At 41.7% G+C, this 26,944-nt stretch overlaps 1 protein-coding gene across 2 annotated transcripts in view; it reads left to right on the plus strand.

Annotated features, from left to right (window-relative positions):
* Nucleotides 1-254: 254 nt before the first annotated feature.
* The window catches only part of LOC121581925 (LIM homeobox transcription factor 1-beta-like), a 102,663-nt gene continuing 75,973 nt past the window's right edge, over nt 255-26,944 (plus strand). For both annotated transcript variants that reach the window (XM_041897330.1, XM_041897331.1), the window contains exons 1-2: nt 255-932; nt 3,046-3,232. In XM_041897330.1, coding sequence (XP_041753264.1) covers nt 794-932; nt 3,046-3,232 — 326 coding nt within the window. In that variant the 5' untranslated portion in view covers nt 255-793. The remainder of the gene's footprint in view (nt 933-3,045; nt 3,233-26,944) is intronic.

A 26,944-nucleotide genomic window follows, 5' to 3' on the forward strand; every position in this document is an offset into this window, starting at 1 on the left:
AGCTGAAGAACCCTTTTAGGTTCCAGATAGCACCTATAAATGATGGCATTGAAGTGCATGTTTGTTCTGGTCCTATACTTAGCCTAAATACTTTGCTTGAAATCACCACAGACACGTAGCCTTGTATTCCGTTTAACTTCAAGGGTTCTCTGATTCTCTTTTGGAGGCGGAACGATTCAGTTCCATGGCACTGAACACACAAACAGTGCGCACCAATAGCATCCCGCAGCAGCAGAATAGTGCAGAAAAAAAGTGCTACTGCGAGGGCAAGGGGAGGGCTTCTCTCCAGTTGCCTCAATCTCGGCTTCGCCCTCTTCAAGAGACTATACACTCGGCATGGCACATTAACTTTAGTGCTCACTTTGGAACGAACCCGTCTACTCCACGTCTCTGGATTTACAGCACTTGCTTATTACTTTAATTCCTCGGCAATATTGTTCTTTGGGAGTCAGAGAATTCACCAGAAACTCAACGCTTTGCATCGACGCTAATATTTCCATCCCGCACAATATAGCGACACGCTAAATCAGCCTAAATTGAGCAGGTGACAACCTAAAACCGTTCTTGACAAATATGTTCCTTCGCTATGTCACGATTTAGGCTGTAACTTCAAAAGTTTTCCCTTGAACAAACACCAATAGGCTATTTATCACCGCGCAGTAAAAGTAAAAATCCCAAATCGTGTCTATTAACAACTCTTTCCCTCTGGGTTTTCCTCTGCAAAGAAGTTCAGTGTGCAACAAGGAGGGGTTTGGGGTGGAATAGACCACACTGTCTGTGACCATACATTGTTATGGAAATTGCAACAGGTCTCGAATCATTGGAGAGACGCTTCTCGGCAAGGAATCATTCCGCCTGTTCAAAGATGCTGGACGGTATTAAAATCGAAGATCATTTTAGGACGGGAGCGGCCACTTTGGGCGTGATGATCGGTGAGTTTACGGATGGCTCATATTATCTTTTAATATTCAAAGGTGAAGATATGTACTATTTGGGGGATTTAATGGTTTCATTCTCCTTTTAGTCTCATATGCCATCCTGTGACGGCAAGGCCTTCCTGAACACAACACTTGGCAGGCACCTGTAGCAATAAGCTACAAATAGACACAAGATAGAAATTCAGTTTTCATATGGCCTATTCAAATTATGTAGGGTGATATCAGGTAAAATGGGCCATCAGGTAAAATGGGCCATTTAAGGTTTGGGGGTCCCAGCCCCTCTGGAATTTAGAGCCAATGACTGCAAAGGATTTCAAACTGTTGTCATAACTGTACTTGACAAGTAACAGGTGATTTGATTGGTTCATGGTTGCTATGGTGGGCAGTGCAATAATTCAAATCAAGACTGCACCAGAAAGCTGCATGGTGAGTAGCCTGGCATACCAAATCTAACTAAACTATTATAAGGATGATAAATCTGTAAAAAACAACAACATGCCCATAAAAAACTATGCATAATATCTGTCTTGATGGCATCAATCAGAAATAATGTTGTTAGTTTGGTATATGAACATATTTTTTGAAAAAGTGATGCTTTTTTTTGTGTCCCAATTTACCTTAACCCCTTGAGGTAAAATGGGCCACATGGTTTCAGCTAAAATGGGCCATCATTTGTGTCACTCACAAACACACATACACATGTGTTTGAGTGTGTGTGAGTGAGTTTGTGTGTAAGGGTGTGTGTTTGTGTTTGTATGTGTATGTACGTGCATACACACACACACACGCACACACACATACATACACACAATTTAGTCCCTAATCATATAAAATGTACACCAAATAATTATTCTATTTCTTGCAATAATATAGGCTCTTTTTGTTATTTTCTTTCTGTTCAGTCTGTGAGATCGGTCACATTCAATGACTTGATCTCAATGCCGCAAAGGGAGAGGGCCATCAGAAAGAGAGTGAAGCCACCATCGTATAACCTAACAAGTGAGCAACACATTGAATATATTCAAACAAAAAATCATCCAGCAAGCATCCAGCCAAGCAAGCCAGCTGGTACCCGGGCAGCAAGCAACCGAAAGGGAAAAAAAGCAGGGCAAGAGAAGCAAATCACCTTGCAAAGTCTGCAACACCCACTATGGTGACCCAAATGACCCTAAGGCTACTGAGGAATGGTTAAAATGTGTTCCATGTTCTGCCTGGTTTCATGAGAGCTGTGGTGAAGACAATGGTATCTGTGCTGACGATGGTTTCATTTGCAAAGACTGTGTTTGAAAAGTTTTCACACAAACATATCAGTTAATAATTTGGAATGTGAATTTTTGTATTTTTGTGAATGCACATTTTGTTCTAAATGTGTTGTTCACACACACACACACACACACACACACACACACACACACACACACACACACACACACCACTGACAGTTCACTGATCTATGCTGTTCCAAAATGGATTTTTTTAATTGCACATTTGAATATGTGGGTTTGCACCCAAAATGTTTTTTGAATGGCACATATGAATTTTTGTTTAATGCAGTTTAAATGTTATGTGGCTGTATAAGCAACTGTGTTTTAAAATTAAAATTGATGATAAATGACTATTTCCCTTTGGAGTTTGACTGGCCCATTTTACCTGAAGCTGTGGCCCATTTTACCTGAAACTGCTCATGCAACAAATGTTGGCAGAGCTGATGTTTCAAGAACTGTAGGGCCTAAATAATTATATTTTATTAAATAATTTCAACACAAAATTATCAAAAACAGTCATTATTAATCATAAAAACACATGGAAAAGGCATATATGGTATTGTATTATTGTCCCAAACGATTTACCAAAAAGTGGCCCAATTTAGCTGATGTCACCCTATGCTAACCCAACAGTAACTTGAACCTAGCTATTCTCCTGACATCGACGTTAGTGGCAGGTTTAACCGTTGCTTATGCATTATATTTGTGAGTCATTTAGTAAGACACGCCTACTAATATTGTTTTTTCTCCCTACCATTCCAACTTTTTTAGTGAGTAGAAAATCCTCATTATGTCTTTGAATCCGAAAGATACAGAAATTCACATTTTCGTTTATCACCCAGGTGCTGAATGCCATCATCAGGCCGTCTGCGAGGGATGTCAGCGGCCTATTTCCGACCGATTTCTGATGCGGGTCAACGAATCGTCGTGGCACGAGGAGTGTTTGCAGTGCGCGGTGTGTCAACAGCCGCTTACCACAACTTGCTACTTCAGAGATAGGAAACTCTACTGCAAAATTGACTACCAACAGTAAGCACATATATCTTTCTATTTTCATTGGTAATTTGACCATGGTCGACAATCGAGTAGGCTATAACACCAAACTCGTTTACCTTTAGCGCGCCGCATTGGCAGAACTCTTTCTCTTCGCATTTTTGTATCAAATATATAGCGGAGCTTTTTATCTTGTACTATCTCTTACACATTTCTTTATCTTGTACTATCTCTTACACATTTATGTGTTCCATAGCTATGTAGCTCTGTTTAGTTTTTTATCATAGAGCTTGGCAATTGTGCTATGTTTGGGCCTACATACCTACTTCATAATTCTTCGAAATTGCCGTTGGAAACGAACCTAGGTCTAGGCCTATTTGCCAGAGAAGTTATCGATAATGTTAACGATTTAAAACACATTTGTGTGTAATTTTAACAATAAGATATACATAATTTAGGCTAGTCAGTTAATTATACATTTTGTTTCATATTGAAGTCATGCGTTATTATTTGAAGGTCTTCTAAATACATTCTGAAATGTCTTCCTAATTGGTTTTAGCCACTGGCAAATATCACATAAATATTTTAGATTTTGTGGTATTGCCATTGAAGTCAAAATCTCAAGGTAAATATTTTGCACAGTGTGTGTAGAAATGATAGTGAAATAAAATTGTGGTCATGAAATCTAATCAGACAGACTGACGTTTTGAAATGCAGCCAGAGCTGTTTTGACGTGGGGGTTCTATGACTATAAACTATGTCAAACTATATGGGGGAAAAAATAGTCGGATATAAGATCAATAACCTATAATCACTGCATCAATTATACAAAAAATCGTATGTTTTAGATTTTTATATAAGATGATCTTTGCAATATAACATTTCTATATGGTCCGTGCTATCCGGGATCCTTGGGACGTCCCTACCCAATTGAAGTAGACATTTAAAATGGTTATGGTAGGGGTTAGGTTTAGGGTAGGGGTTAGGTTTAGGGTAGGGACGTCCCAAGGATAGAACTGACCATTTCTATACCCGTTGTTGAGAAATTCTCTTTTGTATTTTTCATAACGAATTCTGTGATTATTAAACCACCATAATAGGGATATTACTTTTGATCTGTAATTGTCAATAATATTTTATCGAGCTGACAATGACTTTTATTATTACAGACAAAAAACGTGTTATAATACAAATGATAATAATAATAAGTATTAGGCTATAACTATTATAAATGTAATTACTATTTTATAATAATTATGACCTCTTGCTATTACCAGGCTATAACCTTTGTGCAGTTATAGCCTGGTTTTATCATTTTGTAGGTAACATTATGTTGGGTGTCAGTGTTGAAGTAGTGGTGCTGGTGCCATTGTCTGTACTGTGTCAAACTTTGGGGATTTAACATTTAGTTGTATGTTACATGGTCTAGTTGCATGGTCTCAATAGTTACGAGGTAACAGAATGGTAGAAATTATGAAAACGAAAAAACAAATCAGAAAAAAATTAGGACCTAATAATGTGTTAAGAGTGTTTGTGTGTAGTGATTGTGTGTGTGTGTGTGTGTGTGTGTGTGTGTGTGCCTTGCTCTAATCGCCATGGGAAAACACACAGCTATGATATTAGCAGATATACATCATGACATTAGCAGATATACATCATGATGTTAGCGCATATAAATCACGTGTAGTTCTGAGCGGCAGCCTATGGTGTGGCTGTAATCAGTATATGTGGGGGCCGTGTGTGGACAGTTTGGGCAGTGTGTAGACCGTGGGGTTGTGTTCTTGTTCTCATCTCACTGCACGGTTGCTCTTCATGCCTGTCAGTAAGTTTTAAGGGCTCTTTGTCCGAGGGCTTTTAAACATTGCTACTTCAATCACTGCGACATTATCGCTCCCTGCTAGAAGTCTGGCAAGGAACAATGGGCGACATCCATTGGCTGCGTCTGTCTGCCATTCAGCGGCCTTCCCCCGACATGATGGCAAGCAGTTTGTGGGAACAATGAATTCCTTCACCTGAGAAACGCACAAATCCAAGGGCTTTGGTGCATGCATGGTTTTCTACCTTAGGTCAAGAGTGGTGTACTAATGTTACTAGAAGCTGTTGATAGTGTTTTGATGATGTAAGTCATGGAGATATGTGAGGGAGGTATTTTAAATGCTTTAGTGGGAAGCTTGCCAGGAATATGAGTGCGCAAATCAGGTGGTCATGATATTTATTTAGATGTATTATTTTTTTATCCACGTGATTTTTTTTTTTATGACCTGCTGTCATATTATTGTGTCATATTTGAGGTTTTGGTAGCCTTTTCTCCTAGAATTTTGTCATTGCATTCCCACATTTGTTCCTATGAGGATGTTGTTGATCGGCTGAAAGATAATGCCTTGAGTCCACCTTCAGCCGTTGTTGCTACTGTGAATATTTGTAGTTTCATTCTGGGGTAATGCGAACAGACCGCTTAGGCCTCAATCAGTCAAAAGTAAATCTGATTTTTCAAAAGTTCATATTTGGGCTTGGTGCCCAAACCATAATGAAACGCTTCAGAGGCCTCTCTTCAAACTCAAAATCCTCTTTATTGGCAAAAAGTTAACCGACTATCTTTTCTAGCCCTGTAAGTCTCGATTTAGGATTTAAGGTGATTCACACGTTTAATGGAAACCAGTATACTAATAGGCCGACATTGAAAACATGATATTTGAATGTTTCCATTAGTTTTCTACTGGGACTATTTTCTAGAGAAGTAGTTTGAATTGATAACATGTCACCAAAATGTGACATAATTTTTTTAATGTAATCATACAATAAATAATTACATGATTTTAAACTTAACTTCCAAAACATTCAGATTGCTTATAACAAGAGCTAGAATTTAGAAATATTCATCAGAATAGCTTTGAGTTATGCCAATTGTTGCCTTTAAGTTATTTTTTTCCTCCACATGTTGATGCTGAATAAAAAATAAAAAAATTAAATTGTTTATGTGGGTATTGAAACAAAAACAAATGGGATGATGGATTGTAATAACATTATAGTATGCATTTTGTGTTGTTTTATCCAGTATTTTCCTTTTGTGGTAGTCTAGAGCAGCTAAAAGCAGTGCCCGTCACTGGTCAGGCATGCTAGCTGTGCTCCTGGGGGCCAGTCCGAGAGTGAGCAGGATGCCTCTGCATGTTTAACCCTTTGTTTGGCCTTTCCACTTCAAGACACGCCCCTTTTAACGCTCACACGGCCTTGTCGTAGTACGCGCAGCATCTCCCAAACACACGACAAGGAAATACACTTATCAATTCTCTCGCCTACAAAAAAAATACTATTTACTCGCAATGACATAAAAGTATCCACTTAGAGATCTCATTCACACTCATTCTGACTTTTATGGCACTCATTTAAGACACATTAGTCAGACCTAAGGCAAAGCTGGCGTCCCTGACAAGTCGTTGCAGAGAAGGCAGCGGACAACCCACGGTGCACTGTAATGATCTGTAGGCTACTGTAAATCCTAACATTCCCATCCCTCCCCAGCAAACTAAAATTGTTTCTGTGAATGTTCCCAGAACATTTGTTAGGTCGCGGCAAATGTTCTCATAACACAAAAACTGCCCAGTCGTGGTGATGATTATAGAATGTTTGCATAAAACATTCGCCTGATGTTGCAAGAAGGTTCCTAGAACACATTTAAACTGTTCTTTAAAGGTGCCCATAATGTTTTATTAGGTTGTGGGAACAGTCTGGTGAGAACATTGTGTGGACATCACAAAATATATGTTCCCAAAACACAACTGTCCAGTTTAGCGGATTATTCTACAATGTTTATTTTAGGGTGCAAAAAACATTCACCTGATGTTACAAGAACATTCCCAGGACACATTTAATCTGTTCTATAAAGGTTCCCAGAATGTTTCATTAGGTTTTGGGAACAGTCTGGTGTGAACATTGTGGGGACATAACAAAACATCTAATGTTACAAGAACATTCCCAGAAGCTCTCTTACATCTTCTTCTTTCAGCATATAGCCATGGTCAATCAGGAATTCGATCCTTCCTTTTTAACCTTCTTAGACATAACTAACTCAGGGAAATACACGGTTATTCACCATCATTTCACCCATCCTCTTTATATACTGTATACTTCTGGACCCATTTTTCCAAGGTATCCAAGACTATGAGTGCTGATCTAGGATCATTTTTGCTTTTCAGATCATGAAAAATAAGCCAGGGGGCCCATATCATGCGTCTCAAAATCTAAATTATATCGGGGGCTTTTTAAAAGTCGAACAGTCCATTTTTACACAATGTTTTATTTTTTTGTGAGTCTAAATTCTGCATTTCTGACTGGATTTATAAATCTAGATGAAATAAAGACTTCCTCTCTTTCAGTACAGTATATCTGAGCTTCAATTTAATATTTTTTTTTCTTCAAAAGAAACATGGTTAAAGAATATGTGGGATTGAACCTGCAATCTTTGGATCTGCAGTCAGATCATTAACCCTCTGCACCAACAGTGGATAGCTGTGGCCTTATGGGTTTTCAGTCGAATATATTCAATCAGGACACAGAACACAATTTCTGAGTTATTATAAATAAATAAATAGGTCATTTAGCAGATGCTCTTATCCAGAGCGACTTACAGGAGCAATTAGGGTTAAGTGCCTTGCTCAAGGGCACATCGACAGATTTTTCACCTAGTCGGCTCGGGGATTAGAACCAGCGACCTTTCGGTTACTGGCACAACGCTCTTAACCACTAAGCTACCTGCCGCCCTGTACTTGTAACACTATTTTATTATTTTCTTTCTTCATCGCGTGTTGAAAGTCTTAAGAAATGTGATGTTAGTTGGATACGGCTTCCTTTAAATAGCTTGTATTCTTGCGTATTCGTATGCTTTTTAAATACAGATTCAGGACCTTCAAACTAAATAAGAAAACAATTTGATATTTTTCTTAATTCCAAAATCGCAGCAATATGAAGAGGATGGGAACATTTTAATAACTCAGAAATTGTGTTCTGTGTCCTGATTGACCATATTCGACTGAAAACCCACAAGGCCAAAGCTATCCCCTGGTGGCGCAGAGGGTTAATGAGGACTGTACAATACAGGTGTCCTGGGAAACCGAACTTAAACAATGTATGAATGCCACCACAACTGAGCATGTTTTGGGAACCTATCTCTTGTAATGTACCCACACTGTTCCCACAACTTAATTACATGTTCTTGGAACCTTTAAAGAAGTCATAAAGGCTTTTCTGTTAACATTCTTGCAACATCAAAGGAATGTTCCAAATATGCCAATTGTCATGTCCCCATAATATTACCACAACCTAATCAAACATTCTGGGAACCTTTAAAGAATAGATGAAATGTGTTCTGGGAACATTCTTGTAACATCAGGTGAATGTTTTCTGTACCCAAAAGAAACATTGTAGAATCATCCGCACAACTGGACAGTTTTTGTGTTTTGGGAACATATCTTTTGTGATTTCCCCACAATGTTCCCACCAGACTGTTTCCACAACCTAAAGAAATATTCTGGGAACCTTTTAAAGAACAAATTAAATGTCTTATAGGAACGTTCTTGCATCATCAGGTGAATGTTTTACACAAACATTCTATAATATTCACCATGAATGGACAGTTTTTGTGTTATGAGAACATTTACCGCGACCTAACGAATGTTCTGGGAACTTTCACAGAACCTATTTTGGGTTGCTGGAAAAACATTACTGGTACATTGTGTTATTACATTACCTGGAAACCTAATGAGAACTTTTTGGGAATGTTCTGTGGTGGTTGTTACAGATGTTGTGCACAATATTTTTGTGAATGTTAAAGGAACATTCCAAGGATATTTCTTAATTGTTTGTTGAAAAATAGAAATATTTTATCAAAAACATTTTCTGAATTGGGATGTTATCATCCTAATGTTAAATAAAACCCTAAATAGAACTTAATGGGAATTTTAGCTAGGTTTGCTGTGTCGACACCTCCATCCGCTCTGTAAATGGTTTTAATTCACGTGGCTTTTTGTTTTTCGAACATTTTGCTTCATGCTTTTTTGTGTGTTCATTTTGAGCCGCCAAATGATTTCTGACTAATGCCACTATGCTATCTCTCGACCGCACTGTAAGCTTCTGAATATCTTTACACGTTGTGTCAAATGGAACATTCTGTAGCTGTGTAAATGGCAGAGCAGCTTTCTACTCACAGTTGGGTCTACTCGTTAAACTAGTTGTGCAGCTGTTGCAGTGCTAGGCTAATTGCAGTGCTGTTATGTGTCAAATATATTTATTTTCTGGACTTTATACTTGGATAATGTTTGTCAGCAGGCTACTTTTGAAAATATGTTTGGTAACGTTATTTCACCTCTGGACATAATGTTTTCTGTGACATTTCTGGGAAGTTGCACCTGGCAACAGAATGATTTGCATGGATTACATGCAACAGCATGGATTGAAACTTTGATGCAATACCTGCATCTTATTCAATATAATAATAATAATAATAATAATAATAATAATAATAATAATAATAAATAATAATATATGACATTTAGCAAACAATTGTATTTGTGCATACATTTTACATATGGGTGGCCCCAGCGGCAATCAAATCCATGGCCTTTGGCGTTGCAAGCGCCATGCCCTACCTACCTAAGCCACACAGGACCACATATTTCACTGTATCTTATGAGAAAAGGGCAGTAAATGTTTATAGTTTTATATGAGCATGAGATGAGACGGTGTGCTGGATTTGGGGGAGAGTAGACAGTGATGTCATTTCAACATAGAATAACACAGAGCTGCTCCAAACCTCACCAAGGCTAACATGTGGGCTCCAGCCAATTGGGGTTTAAGGATGTCTCCCTGGCAACCAGGCGACTATGCAGTGGGCTTTGCGTGACATTTGGAATTCCGTGTGTGTGACTTTGAGAGTCATTTATTTGTTTTCAGAACAAAGGGGGAAACCAGAATAATCCTCTGGAAAATACTTTCAATATCAGTGTTTCTGGTCACCATCTTTCCAGAAGACAAAAGCAGATCCTTCGTTGAGAATACTAGTTGTGGTGCATCTCAATGATTCTCAATGGCTTCATTAATTGTTGTCAATGTTGGATAACATCCCACTATAGAGTTCCAACCTCCATGTACAGCGCCTTCAGAAAGTTTTCACACCCCTTGACCTTTTCCACATTTTTGTTGTTAGGAAGTGGCATTAAAATGGATTGAATTGTCATTTTGTTGTCAATGATCTACACAAAATACTATGTAATGTCAAAGTGGAAGAAAAACTCTATAGCATTTGTAAAATAAATTATGAAAAATAAAACACAAATATATCTTGATTAGATAAGTATTCAACCCCCTCAACACTCAACACATGTTAGAATCGCCTTTGGCAGTGATTACAGCTGTGAGTCTTTCTGGGTAAGTCTCTAAGAGCTTTGCACACCTGGATTGTACAATATTTGCACAGTATTATACAAAATTATTCAAGCTCTATCAAGTTGGTTGTTGATCATTGCTAGACAGCCATTTTCAAGTCTTGCCATAGATTTTCAAGATGATTTAAGTCAAAACTGCAACTAGGCCACTCGGGAACATTCAATGCAATCTTGGTAAGCAACTCCAGTGTATATTTGGCCTTGTGTTTTAGGTTATTTTCCTGCTGAAAGGTGAATTTGTCTCCCAGTTTCTGTTGGAAAGCAGACTGAACCAGGTTTAACCTCTAGGATGTTGCCTGTGCTTAGCTCAATTCTGTTTATTTTTATCATAAAATAAACTCACTAGTCCCTTGCCGATGACAAGCATACCCATAACATGATGCAGCCACCACCATCTTTTAAAATATGAAGTGGTCCCCATCAGTGATGTGTTGTGTTGGATTTGCCCTAAACATAACGCTTTGTATTCAGGACATAAAGTTAATTGCTTTGCCACATTTTTTGCAGTTTTACTTTAGTGCCTTATTGCAAACAGGATGCATGTTTTTGAATATTTTTATTCTGTACAGGCTTCCTTCTTTTCACACTGTCATTTAGATTAGTATTTTAGAGTAACTACAATGTTGTTGATCCATCCTCAGTTCTCTCTTATCACAGCCATTAAATTCTGTAACCGTTTTAAAGTCACCATTGGCCTCATGGTGAAATCCCTGAGCGGTTTCCTTCCTCTCAGGTAACTGAGTTAGGAAGGACGCCTGTATCTTTGTAGTGACTGGGTGTATTCATACATCAACCACAGTGTAATTAATAACTTCACCATGATCAAAGGAATGTTCAATGTCTGCTTTTTAATTTTTTTACCCATCTACCAATCGGTGCCCTTCTTTGCGAGGCATTGGAAAACCTCCCTGATCTTTGTGGTTGAATCTGTGTTTCAAATTCACTGCTTGACTTGAACACAACGGATTTAATTCACTGCTTGACCTTACAGATAAGTATATGTGTGTGGTACAGAGGTGAGTTAGTCATTCAAAATCATTTTAAACACAATATTTGCACACAGTGAGTCCATGCAACTTATTATGTGACTTGTTAAGCAACGTTTTACTCCTGAACTTATTTAGGCTTGCCATAACAAAGAGGTTGAATACTTCTTGACTCAAGACATTTTGGATTTTCATTTTTAATGAATTTGTAAAATTTTCAAAAAACATATTTCCACTTTGACGTTATGGGTATTGTGTGTAGGCCAGTGGCAACAAATCTCAATTTAATAAATTTTAAATTCAGGCTGTAACACAACAAAATGTGGAAAAAGCCAAGTGGTGTGAATACTTTCTGAAGGCACTGCATTTTCTGGCTGTGGGGGATCCTGACATGGAAAAACTGTAGCTCCGGACGATTGTAACCCTGGCGATGGAATTCTAGGGGCACTTTCTCCGTTGGGACAGGGCTTGAACCGAACGGATTGAAATACAAGTCTCTCTTCTAGCTGTGTTTATATATCTTCTGCTCAGAAAATATTTCTCAGTTTACAGAGACAACAGAGCAACCATCCTTCTTGAACAGTAAATACAAAATGTAATTAAGAATGAGCTATGGGCTTGAGAGGAAGAGTTATGATTATTATTTGCAGTTTTCTCTGAATGAAATGCCAAATTCATCACTCAATTCAATTCATGCAGATTTGACGGGGCACGTTCGGTTTTAGTAAACCCTCAGCATGTCTTGAGTGGTTGATGCTGAAAAGAGCAAGCAAACACAGTTGTTCAGTCATATACACACACATCCCTTGTGGGTGATGATGATCTTTGTTGTGCTGATGGGACCTTTTTTTTGTTCGGTGGCCATTAGCGAATCCTTCTTTTTAAATGTTGTTTTTTAATTAACTAGAGCTCAGGACCCCTGTTTATAAACGCTGACTTTAAGATTTTTTGACCTGACTGCATGTTTTTAAGACTACACTATCTTCGATCCCCCCTATGTCTTTATCCACCCACAGGGAGAGAAACAATATTTATATATCTACTGTATAAGAGCCTGGTAGGGTTTTACTATTGCCCATCAACCCATATAGGCTCTTTCTTAGGGACTGTTGAGTTCTATGGTTATGTGGAGCTTTTCAGGGATGTTCTCTCTACGTGAAGAGATTAGAGCGTCCCCTGTTCTTTTTGGCCAGTTGTCCTGGATTATTAGCAAACACAGAAAGCCCTGAGGTATTTGCACATGTCAGTCTATGGGAGGTTATTTCAGAACGAGCAAGTGGAGAGCTTTTAGCTGTTAAGTCAAAGAATTACACAGAGTGATTTGAAGAAAAAGTTATTGTTTTATGGTTTTAATGTATATATATATATATATATATATTCAGAAGAAAATAGCCCAAGTTAGCAGCTTGTACAATATTGACACGATATTGCTTCAGCTTGCCTGGCCTCTGGCTCAGCAGTGTGTTTGGCGTTGCCTTAGCTTGGGCGTGCTCAGTAAGGAAGTATCTAGTTTCATATCAACACATCCTTCCCAGTCCTACCATCCAAGTATGGTGATGCATTTATCTATCATCCCATAGTACGCATACTTTTCCCTCTGCTGGTTTTATTGATCTGTTTTTCTGCTTCTGCACCGAACGACTCGGTTGTTTTGGACGCCATATTGTTGGTGACAAGATGATCCTCATTTTCCTTATTCAGTTAACAGGATTCATGCATTTTTTTTATTTTAAAGTGCACAAAGTAACATTTTTGTTGACAAATGTTTGTCTGGTCTCCAATTTTTAAGGTCACTCCAAAATTATTAGTAAGTGTCATCCAAAATACTGCGATAGATGTTTACCGAATTTGGCAGTAATGCCTGAGAATCCGCTCGAGAATCCGTTTTTTTTTAACGTTATTCCAGTACGGAACTATTCATAATGACCTTTTGCGCTTTTCTCAAAGTTGTCTGTCACGGAGCACTTAACGAAAGGTTCAGGCCTGAATCCCTGGAAGTCATTTGACGCTTGAAACAACACAGCCTCTTCCTCCCTAAAGGCCTGACAACCTCAATGTGACTGTTTATGTGTTAATAATATAGTTTGAATAGCCCATTCCTGACCCTGTCAGCAAGAGCGATCCATCTCTCGACCCGAGAAAAGGAGTGCCGTGTCATTGAGCAGCTTTGTCACAGATACAAGATGGAGGCATCCACGTAATATTGAGCCAATTATTTTACTGACCCTTATTTTACCAGGTAAGTTGACTGAGAACATATTCTCTTTTACAGCAACGACCTGGCGAAGAGTTACAGGGTGGAGGAGAAGGCATGGATGAACCAACTGAAAGCCGGGGATGATTAGGTGGCCATATTGGGAATTTAGCCAGGACACCAGGGGTTAATTAACACCCCTACTCTTACGATACGTGCCATGGGTTCTTTAGTGACCACAGAGTCAATCATTTTACATTTGACATTTTAGTCATTTAGCAGACGCTCTTATCCAGAGCGACTTACAGGAGCAATTAGGGTTAAGTGCCTTGACTCAAGGGCACAAAGACAGATTCTTCACCTAGTCGGCTCGGGGATTAGAACCAGCGGTTACTGGCACGACGCTCTTAACCACTAAGCTACCTGCCGTCCCCCAAATCAACAAGTACATGACGCTCAGCTGGGATGAACAAGATATTCATGAGTTCACTGTCCATTCTTTTCTTCAATTTCACAATCTTGACTGGGAAGTGTGATGTCTTCTGTAGAAACATTGAGCAGGAAAGCAACCCCCGATGACAATGCAAATCTCCTACCTCTGTAAGTCACTCTTACTCACAGGAAAATATGAGTACTATGGCTTGGACCCTCATATCATTCAGCCAACGTGGCGTTCCTGTGAGATCTTCCTGTTCTCTCGGGACGGCCCTTTCGAACACGCATGTGGAATGGAGTCAGGGAGCTAACCTCCTCACTTCCTGTGCGTTATCATCCCCCCGTAGTGGAATGCTTCTCCAAATACAGCGTCCCACCTCTTCTTCCACCGGGGTGTGAGGAGTAGCTGCCACCACTGTGGCAAGTGCTGCCGTGCCGGTGCTGTGTACCCAGAGCCCCGCTCTCGCACCCAGACGCCACATTCTACCAGCGCGTGGGGACATGGGCGCAACCTGACAGAGCACTTTTCCTCCCCCCGCAAGAGTATTTTAAGGAGAGTGATTGCTCCTTGCCCAGAGCCACGTAACTACAAGGTATCTACCGTGCAAAAAACACGAGTGGCATCGCGCATTTTTAAAACGATTCACGATTAATGACAATCCACGATCACCATACAAGCAGAGTGAAGCCACACGTTAACCCATAAGAGATGTGAAAGAGACTGAGTAACATGTTTAACCCCATAAGAGATGTGAAAGAGACTGGTATGAGCTATCACTGATAGCCCCTAACCCCCTGCCCCCCCAACCTTCCTACTTTTTCATATACCCCCTCTTCATCTTCTAATGAGATTAGGTTACAGACCCCATGTTTCCGTAGCGGTTGACTGACACTGATCTGTAATTTTATCCCTAACTGTGACACTAAGCTCCCCTCCACTTTGTCCTCAACGGAGGGCCAACGGAAGACCAGCCTCCTAATCCCCCTATTGTGTCAAGCACGGAGGAAAATGGTGGAAAGAACAGTTCAGAATGGGATGGGGCTCTATAATTACCCCCCCACCCCCCCAACCAACCAAACCCTCCTTGGCCAAATAAGCATGAGAACGATATCCCCCCCCCCCTCCATGCACTTCAACACCCAGCTCTGCCAAGAGTACTGATTTGGCAAAATTCCCTGAAGTATCTTTTCATCGTTCGGTGTCAAGGCCTTTTTCACATTTCCAGTTTTTTAAAAGTCAGTGGTTGCCCCCAGTTCTGTCTGTTTTCTTTTCAGTTAGACTCTTTTGTGTCCTGCCTTCATTAATATTGCTTTTAAATTCTAGCCTATATGGCTCTCTTTCTCTCTTCAGGTTGATATAGATATGGTGTACTTGAGTTTACTCTCACTCTCTGTATCATTGTATTTGATGATTTCCTCTATGTTGTATTAATACCATATCTTTGCAGGATTAGTTTTCCGTGTTGAGCATAGTATGGAATGGACACGAGGCATGTTCACAAGCAAAGATACTTTTTTAGAAAAATGTATGCCAACCTCCTCCTCCACGGTTCATTGAAGACCGACAGCGAGAAAGACCATGAATTCAAATGATTTAAGGTAAAAAAAATAAAAAATAACGCTGGCGTTGAAGTGGAAGAGGATTTGGATGGTGGTCAACGCTCTGCCGTCACCACATTTGGCAAATATCATGAGAAACACAAAGGCCTTGCCCCCCCACCTGTCGCTTACAGGAATGCCACAGGAAAAGCTCCCCTCGCTGGTTTTCCTTTGAGCCCAGTGCCTTGAAATGGACTGGGAGGTGTAGCTTCAAGATGACATGACGAAATCCTGCCCCTTTTTTCTCTATGGAGCCTCTGCCGTCTGCGTTCCTTCTCCGTATACGGTCCCATACTCTCGTTTACGGTCCTGGGCATCGTACATTCCTCTGTGTGCTCACCCTGGTTGGTAATGTTTCCACCCATGGGAGGGATTTTATGGGGGAGTTTATTTACTTATCCAAGTGTTTTTGGAAGTCTGTTAGGGCAAAAGATCAGATGCGCTGAAAACAAATCTCATTAATCTAAAAGTCCCCATCAGGTAGCCTGATTTCAGATGTGTCAAGTAAAACGGGATAATTAGGGAAATCGTTCATTCTTGCAAAGCATGTAAATGTTTTAAACAAACTATTATATTGAATCTGACTATCCACAATAATTGTATTATTGCGTGCATGTAACCGTACTCAATGACTTCCTCTCAGTCAGACGTAATGTGGAGGTTGCAGGCAGTCTATGGGGCCTTGGCCAGCATCTTACCTCCCTAAACCCTCTCTGCCACCTCCAGTAACAAACCCCCCCAGACTCCTCCGCGTTGAGCTTAAATTCTTCATAATGTCAATTTAGGAGCAAACGTATTGAGAAAATATGTAGTTGCAAAATCTCTTATCATACGTCATTATAGCACTTCAGATTCAAATAAAGAGAGGTTAAGGAGTCTTAAGGAGGAATTTATTGTGAAATCCTTGAGCCTTTTTAGAAAATCATCAGCGCAGCCGCAGACTTTACATGACTAGAGATGATATACGGCCTCTGACGCCTTTAACTGTATATACCAGTATATATTTACGGTCTTTAATGTGTAGATTTCTGCACAAAGCGTCTCATTGCGACCTCAGACACTCCACTTTATCTCCCTACTGTCTGGGAACGTGTTCCTCCCTGTTACATAAGACGATAAAGCCTGTCAGTGAAACTGTGGAGCCTCTTTAAATGTTTCGCTATCTGCCCCTCTTTCCAAGCCAACCATAATTCATTAGTAAACGAGAAGGCATGCGGGGTGTCACATTGTAAAAAATTAACAGCTTTGTTTTATTAGAAACCAGAAGATCTAGAGTGTTCTCCATCTATCAAAGGGAAGGACTAGTACTAGAGAGTAAATCCAGGACCCGGGCACAGCAGGCTGTCGGGAACTCTAAATATGCTCCATCCCTCTCGGAGTGCGAAGCAGGGGGATAAAACGCTCAGTAAACCCAAAGAAACAACACTGGGACCAGCAAGAGCTGCTTAAAACCCTCCCTGTTTGGGTATTGCAGAGCTCCTTAAAACCCTCTCTGTTTGGGTATTGCAGAGCTCCTTAAAACCCTCTCTGTTTGGGTATTGCGGCTGATCGCCGACCACTCTCATGGCAAGAAAAACAACCCTCAGTGAACATTTAGCAGATAGGGTTTCATCGCCTCCCGAGCCTCTTCAGTCAACCCTTGCCCCGACACCGCTCCTCCTCCCCTCTCGCCCCATGCTCCTCTAACTAAAGTGATTTGTGCTACAGGTCATCTGACCCAATGGAGCTTGAAAAAGAGGCAGAGTTTTTATTGAGCAGATCTAAATAAATAGAGCTGCATAAGGAGGGAGGGGCTTGGTGTCCATGGTTCATATAGGGAGGGAGGGGCTTGGTTTCTATGGCTCGTATAGGGAGGGGCTTGGTGTCTGGTTCGTATAGGGAGGGAGGGGCTTGGTGTCTATGGTTTGTATAGGGAGGGAGGGGCTTGGTGTCCATGGTTCATATAGGGAGGGAGGGGCTTGGTTTCTATGGCTCGTATAGGGAGGGGCTTGGTGTCTGGTTCGTATAGGGAGGGAGGGGCTTGGTGTCTATGGTTTGTATAGGGAGGGAGGGGCTTGGTGTCTATGGCTCGTAGAGGGAGGGGCTTGGTTTCTATGGTTCGTATGAGTTCTGTAGGACTAAGTGCTGCTCCAGCGATGACAGCTGTTGTTAGGCTGTGTAACAAGCCTGGCCTCTTCTTAGTCCACAGACAAAATGTGTTTGCCCTGAATGCTCACAGGAGGAATATGCAACCTGACAGTTGTGAATAGTGTATTAGGGTGTATCTTCCATTTTACGTATAGAGGTTAATTAAGGATACATGTGTAAAAGGTTTTTCAAGACTTTAAAGGAATGGCTTTAGCAATGAAAAATGCTGTTTATGGAATCCTGTTTGCCATTTTGTTGACTTAGGTATCTAATATGAATCTTCACTTTCTTAGTATCTTTGCATCTTAAATACTAACTTGTCGTGCACTTTGCCTCTTACTGCATAAGAACAAAAATTATTAGCCCAGGTTCAGTGCTCTGAATGATTTAGATGCAGATAACATATTGCTCTTCCTTGGCACGCTTCTAAGTCTCTCCCCAGTGACCTCAAAACACCTTACTTGGCATGAAAAGGAGATCAGCCAGTAGTAGGTTAGGAGGCTGGAAGTGGAGCACGTCTCTGTCCACGCATCCTTTATAAATAGCAACCTAGCCTTGCTCTGTTAGATTCGGAGGTTGTACGTGGAAACTGATATGTACAGGAGAAAAAGCCAGTTGATGGAGACGTGCGTGTTTTCATCACACCCCTCCCTTTTCGAAGGAACCCTCTGTGGTCGACCCCCCCCCGGGGGGGCGGGTCCACGTGGGCTTGGAGGGTTGGGCGGTTTCAGACGCATGCCGAACATTCTAAATGGATGATGTGAATGTGGTGCCAACGTGGGCGGCTTCTGTCTTCCATGCCCTGGCTCCAGCAGGTGGACACGGATCCTGGCGTTTAAGTAGGATCAAAGTATTAAAGCCTATGCACCCTTTCTTCACTCCTACAATAACTTCCACTCGCTTATGCTTTTTAATAAAAAAAACAAATGTAATGTCTTTCCTGCCACTCTTGGCTCAGTCTTCATTCGTTTCGAGCGTCAATCTTTTTGCATGAAATTTCATTTTTCTAATTGAAGGGCTCCTGTTTAGGTAGCATTCAGCCCTTACTGTTTATGTAGAATTCAGCCCTTCTTACTGTATTTAGACCCTATCTTTGGCGGTACGTACTGGTCAACTCCCCCTGTGCTGGTCAACGCCCCATGAGCGGGTGACTTCGGACTCCCAGCGTGCAAACGGAGCCTTGCTTGCGGCCCCACCGGTGGATGGCAGTCTGTCTCAGTGGGTTGTCTCTTGCCCCAGCAGTAGGTAGTGCTCAGGGTAAAGTGATACCCCCCCCACACACACACACACACACACTCCACAAACAACCACCCGCAGGCTGGGCCCCAGAAACCCGAGCTGCCGTTTAGCGTTCTCATCCCAGCAGGAGTGGCACTGCTGCTTTGACACGGCCCATCGGGGGAGCTGGCGAGGGGGCAGAGGTGCGCTCAGGCCTTCCGCTGGGCTCGGCGCCTGGGATGTCTCGAAACACAGAGCCTCTCCATGCCTGAACACATGGAATCTCCTACTCTGCGCTATGTCCACTTGGCTGATCTGGACACTGTGTAAAGGTTCCTTCCTGGTTGACCTGAGGCCCCGCTGCCACTGCTCGATATGGCGTGAAGTATCACCAGCTTGGTGCTGAAATCGTTATTGTGAACTGACTGATCTCCACATAACTACGGTATTGGAAGGGTTGGCTCTGACAGAAAAACTGCAGCCTGTTTTTTGGGCCCTCTCTTTTGCTGCATTGTTGCCTTTTATTAGCCATTATTTCAATGATCTTTAACGCTCGTCAGGTACCTATAAAACTTTACAGTACTCTTCTTCGGGGGGCAAGTATCTCTTTACACTCCATAAGCATGATAATGGCCTGACATTGCATCTGAACTTTGCTCTGGAAGACGGATAATTCAATTTCCTCTTGTTATTGTTTTTTTGCTTACCCAGTATCCCATTGCTTCCTTGTGTGGTGTCTCCCCAAATATTTTCCCTTGACTCTGTTGTGATTTACAGTGTCTCTCTCTGTAGTTGGATATTGTTTGCAGTCATGTAAGACTTGAGGGATGGCCTTTGCTTTACTTTGACTTCACCGTTGATCTGTAAATCATTAAGACAGCAAAAACATATGATTGCATGTACAGTAGGATGATGGCGCCTGTTTGAGTTTATTGATTGTTGCTCACAGATAAAACTGAAGAAATTTGGAATTTACATCATTAAAAAAATAGCTAAAAAAAAACCTCACTTAAAATACATGGTACATTTTGAGAGATTTAAACATCAAACTCATTCCTTTTTTTCATTTGAGGCAAAATCACTTGACAGCTCAGTTGTTTTCCTCCACCTCTGCTGTATGGTTAGAAATGAGTCCTGTGTATTCACTATGAGCAGCTCCACACCCCTCAGGTTGGAATGGCATGTTTGTGTTAGTAAAGGTGCTGTCAGCCTGGACCGGGCGGCCGGGAGGGTTTTCGAGAGCAGGCGCGACCACGACACCCTCTCTCCTCACCGCATTGCCACCGCACCCGTGGCTGACACAGCCGTGCGGGAAAAAAGGGTGTCCATCACCCTCCCATACACACACTCCCATACACACCCACCAATACACACCCTCCCATACACACACTCCCATACACACCCACCAATACACACCCTCCCATACACACACACCCATACACACCCACCAATACACACCCTCCCATACACACACTCCCATACACACCCACCAATACACACCCTCCCATACACACACACCCATACACACCCACCAATACACACCCTCCAATACACTCCCATACACACACTCCCATACACGCCAGGTCGACTTAACAGGTCGTCTTAACAGGTCGTCTTAACAGGTCGACTTAACAGGTCATCTTAACAGGTCGACTTAACAGAGTCATCCAATCAATACTTTTTTTTTTGATGACAGGATCTCTATGTAAAACAGATACAAACATTTTCCCCAAGACCTGATTTTTAACAGATGATCTCAAAATGTAATAATAAAAATAGTAATGTAATAATATGTCAAAATGTAAAACCACATTTGGTCAGTGAGCCTAAAGGCGTCCGCATGCTTCCCAGCCGGAAACAAGTCGATAGAGTTCGTGCATATATTTTGTGACGTTTTTGTTCGTTTTGGACTTCGGTGAGGGTGTTTCTGGCTGTCCGGGCACACAATCTTTTTTCTGTAGGCAAGCCGAAGTTCGGAGCCGAGGTCTATGCCACTTCGTCAGTGATTGGTCAACAGTAGGTGTTTCTTCAATAAAGGCTTTGTTGTCATTCAACGAGAGACGACTCATTTTCATGCAATATTTTTCATTGAATGCTGCGCCAAACATCTGAGTCGCGCAATTTTACATCTAACTAAGATCTCTTTGGCAAAAACATCAAAATTAATGACAGATTTCTTGAGCTATTTTAGATTAATTCTGACTACTTTGAGGGAGCTACAGTGTCTCAAAAAGGATAAACAGTACTATTGCTGCTTTTTTCTCGTTTTTCAGGCAAAGGTATTTTAAGGGAGTGTGCCAGCCGAACTGAAGCACTAAATAGTTCTACAACCACCTCTGCTGAAAATGCATGGTGGGGGTTTTAAACCCTGATGAACAAATGTTTCATTTGTTTACACGCTGTTAGCAATGTCTAATCAGACGCTAAGCTAATTATGAAAATCAGAGTCGAGAGTGATGATCATTAGCATGTGTTATAGAGGTGCAGAAATATGATGAATTCTTCTGACTCAGTGACTGTCATTTCCCCCCCATGACGCATCCCCAGCTTCCCGTATGTACTGTCAGGCGACGTAGCGTTAACCCTATTATTTGGTTGATTTATTTCTCATGTTGTGTCCTCCCTCTGTGACTCTACTGAGCCTATAATTACTGCCCCCCGTCACCCGTGCTAACACGTCTCCACTCATTTTCAATAATTCTCTGTTTATCATTTTATTTTGTTTGGCGAGACCGTTTGTTTTTACGTCATTGACAGGCAGGCAGAGCCCAACAAATAGAGCTGTTTTGTCGCGTGGACCTCGTAACCGTCAGATTTATGACGCATCCCAAGGGTGGGAAACCATGTTACTGGGAAAACAGTTTGTTGTATTGTTGTTTTAATTATTTCTATTGCTGTAGACAACTGGAAGGAAAATAAGAAACAGATCCTATGGGGTTTGAGAACAAAAGAGAAACTTCACCGTTGATTTATGTATTTCTCTCGTTGGTCCGTCATGTCCTTTTTCTCCATGTCCAAGCCTTGATCAGACCACAGCTCGGTTTGAGTTTTTAGGATCAGATTTGACGTGTCTCGCTTCTAACAACAAACAGTATGTTTTTCAGTTGTAAGCTGTACATTTGGCGTAAGGCTGTGTGGTTCTACAGTTGAATTACTGATTAAAAATCAGAGTAACAATTGTATTTGCAGAAGCTCGTCTTACTCGGACACCGTTCTCTTCCAACAAATAGTTGAGAGTGGTTTCTAATTGTTTTGGCTTTAAACTTCGTTCTTGTTGCTGTTTCACAATTGTCCCACCAATTCCTTGTTTTAACCGTTTCCACGGATGGAGAAGACCTGACTGTGCATTGGATCCATCAGTGTTGTGTTGACTCTGTGATTTGCTCAAGTGTGTGTCTAGAGAACCATGCAAATCAAATCACTTATGGGTCCTTCTCCAACAATGCAGAGAGAAAGATAGAAAAATAATAGAAGGATAATAACACAACAAATCCACAATTAGTAACGATAACTTGGCTATAAACACAGGGTACCAGTACAGAGTCTATGATAACTTGGCTATATACACAGGGTACCAGTACAGAGTCTATGATAACTTGGCTATATACACGGGGTACCAGTACAGAGTCGATGATAACTTGGCTATATACACGGGGTACCAGTACCGAGTCTATGATAACTTGGCTATATACACGGGGTACCAGTACCGAGTCTATGATAACTTGGCTATATACACAGGGTACCAGTACAGAGTCTATGATAACTTGGCTATATACACAGGGTACCAGTACAGAGTCTATGATAACTTGGCTATATACACGGGGTACCAGTACCGAGTCTATGATAACTTGGCTATATACACAGGGTACCAGTACAGAGTCTATGATAACTTGGCTATATACACAGGGTACCAGTACCGAGTCTATGATAACTTGGCTATATACACAGGGTACCAGTACAGAGTCGATGATAACTTGGCCATATACACAGGGTACCTGTACAGAGTCTATGATAACTTGGCTATATACACGGGGTACCAGTACAGAGTCTATGATAACTTGGCTATTTACATGGGGTACCAGTACAGAGTCTATGATAACTTGGCTATATACACAGGGTACCAGTACCGAGTCTATGATAACTTGACTATATACACAGGGTACCAGTACCGAGTCTATGATAACTTGGCTATATACACAGGGTACCAGTACAGAGTCTATGATAACTTGGCTATATACACGGGGTACCAGTACCGAGTCTATGATAACTTGGCTATATACACAGGGTACCAGTACATAGTCGATGATAACTTGGCTATATACACAGGGTACCAGTACCGAGTGTATGATAACTTGGCTATATACACGGGGTACCAGTACAGAGTCTATGACAACCTGGCTATATACACGGGGTACCAGTACAGAGTCTATGATAACTTGGCTATATACACAGGGTACCAGTACAGAGTCTATGATAACTTGGCTATATACACGGGGTACCAGTACAGAGTCTATGATAACTTGGCTATATACACAGGGTACCAGTACAGAGTCTATGATAACTTGGCCATATACACAGGGTACCAGTACCGAGTCTATGATAACTTGGCTATATACACGGGGTACCAGTACAGAGTCTATGATAACTTGGCTATATACACGGGGTACCAGTACAGAGTCTATGATAACTTGGCTATATACACAGGGTACCAGTACCGAGTCTATGATAACTTGACTATATACACGGGGTACCAGTACAGAGTCTATGATAACTTGGCTATATACACGGGGTACCAGTACAGAGTCTATGATAACTTGGCTATATACACGGGGTACCAGTACAGAGTCTATGATAACTTGGCTATATACACGGGGTACCAGTACCGAGTCTATGATAACTTGTCTATATACACGGGGTACCAGTACCGAGTCTATGATAACTTGTCTATATACACAGGGATAGAATCACCTCCCCTACCTGATAGAATCACCTCCCCTAACTAATAGAATCACCTCCCCTAACTGATAGAATCACCTCCCCTACCTGATATTATCACCTCCCCTACCTGATAGAATCACCTCCCCTACCTGATAGAATCACCTCCCCTACCTGATAGAATCACCTCCCCTACCTGATAGAATCACCTCCCCTAACTGATAGAATCACCTCCCCTACCTGATATTATCACCTCCCCTACCTGATATAATAACTTCCCCTACCTGATAGAATCAACTCCCCTACCTGATAGAATCACCTCCCCTACCTGATAGAATCACCTCCCCTACCTGATAGAATCACCTCCCCTACCTGATAGAATCACCGCCCCTACCTGATATTATCACCGCCGTTACCTGATAGAATCACCTCCCCTACCTGATATAATAACTTCCCCTACCTGATAGAATCAACTCCCCTACCTGATAGAATCACCTCCCCTTCCTGATAGAATCACCTCCCCTACCTGATAGAATCACCTCCCCTACCTGATAGAATCACCTCCCCTACCTGATATTATCACCTCCCCTACCTGATATTATCACCTCCCCTAACTGATAGAATCACCTCCCCTACCTGATAGAATCACCTCCCCTAACTGATAGAATCACCTCCCCTACCTGATATAATCACCTCCCCTAACTGATCAAATCACCTCCCCTACCTGATAGAATATCCTCCCCTAACTGATAGAATCACCTCCCCTACCTGATATAATCACCTCCCCTAACTGATCAAATCACTTCCCCTACCTGATAGAATCACCTCCCCTACCTGATAGAATCACCTCCCCTACCTGATAGAATCACCTCCCCTGCCTCATATTATCATCTCTCCTACCTGATAGAATCACCTCCCCTACCTGATCGAATCACCTCCCCTACCTGATAGAATCACCTCCCTACCTGAGAGAATCACCTCCCCTAACTGATAGAATCACCTCCCCTAACTGATAGAATCACCTCCCCTACCTGATAGAATCAACTCCCCTACCTGATAGAATCAACCCTGCTACCTGATAGAATCACCTCCCCTACCTAATAGAATAACCTCCCCTACCTGATATTATCACCTCTCCTACCTGATAGAATCACCTCCCCTACCTGATAGAATCACCTCCCCTACCTGATAGAATATCCTCCCCTAACTGATAGAATCACCTCCCCTACCTGATATAATCACCTCCCCTACCTGATAGAATCACCTCCCCTACCTGATAGAATCACCTCCCCTACCTGATAGAATCACCTCCCCTACCTGATAGAATCACCTCCCCTACCTGATATTATCACCGCCGTTACCTGATAGAATCACCTCCCCTACCTGATAGAATATCCTCCCCTACCTGATATTATCACCTCCCCTACCTGATATAATATCTTCCCCTACCTGATAGAATCAACTCCCCTACCTGATAGAATCACCTCCCCTACCTGATAGAATATCCTCCCCTACCTGATATTATCACCTCCCCTACCTGATATAATATCTTCCCCTACCTGATAGAATCACCTCCCCTTCCTGATAGAATCACCTCCCCTACCTGATAGAATCACCTCCCCTACCTGATAGAATCATCTCCCCTACCTGATAGAATCACCTCCCCTAACTGATAGAATCACCTCCCCTACCTGATAAAATCACCTCCCCAACTGATAAAATCACCTCCCCTACCTAATAGATAACCTCCCCTACCTCATATTATCACCGCCCTTACCTAATAGAATCACCTCCCCTAACTGATAGAATCACCTCCCCTACCTGATATAATCACCTCCCTTACCTGATAGAATCACCTCCCCAACTGATAGAATCACCTCCATTAACTGATAGAATCACCTCCCCTACCTGATAGAATCACCTCCCCTACCTGATAGAATCACCTCCCCTAACTGATAGAATCACCTCCCCTACCTGATATAATCACCTCCCCTACTGGATAGAATCACCTCCCCTACCTGATAGAATCACCTCCCCTACCTGATAGAATCACTGCACCTACCTGATAGAATAACCGTCCCTACCTGATATTATCACCGCCCTTACCTGATAGAATCACCTCCCTTACCTGATATTATCACCTCCCCTACCTGATATTATCACCTCCCCTACCTGATAGAATCACCTCCCCTACCTGATAGAATATCCTCCCCTACCTGATAGAATCACCTCCCCTACCTGATAGAATCACCTCCCCTACCTGATAGAATCACCTCCCCTACCTGATAGAATCACCTCCCCTACCTGATATAATCACCTCCCCTAGCTGATAGAATCATCTCCCCTACCTGATATTATCACCTCCCCTACCTGATAGAATCAACTCCCCTACCTGATAGAATCACCTCCCCTACCTGATAGAATCAACTCCCCTACCTTATAGAATCACCTCCCCTACCTCATATTATCACCGCCCTTACCTAATAGAATCACCTCCCCTAACTGATAGAATCACCTCCCCTAACTGATAGAATCACCTCCCCTACCTGATAGAATCACCTCCCCTAACTGATAGAATCACCTCCATTAACTGATAGAATCACCTCCCCTACCTGATAGAATCACCTCCCCTACCTGATAGAATCACCTCCCCTAACTGATAGAATCACCTCCCCTACCTGATAGAATCACCTCCCCTACCTGATAGAATCACCTCCCCTACCTGATAGAATCACCTCCCCTAACTGATAGAATCACCTCCCCTACCTGATAGAATCACCTCCATTAACTGATAGAATCACCTCCCCTACCTGATAGA

This window comes from Coregonus clupeaformis, chromosome 15, assembly GCF_020615455.1.
Source record: "Coregonus clupeaformis isolate EN_2021a chromosome 15, ASM2061545v1, whole genome shotgun sequence".
NCBI lineage: Eukaryota > Metazoa > Chordata > Actinopteri > Salmoniformes > Salmonidae > Coregonus > Coregonus clupeaformis.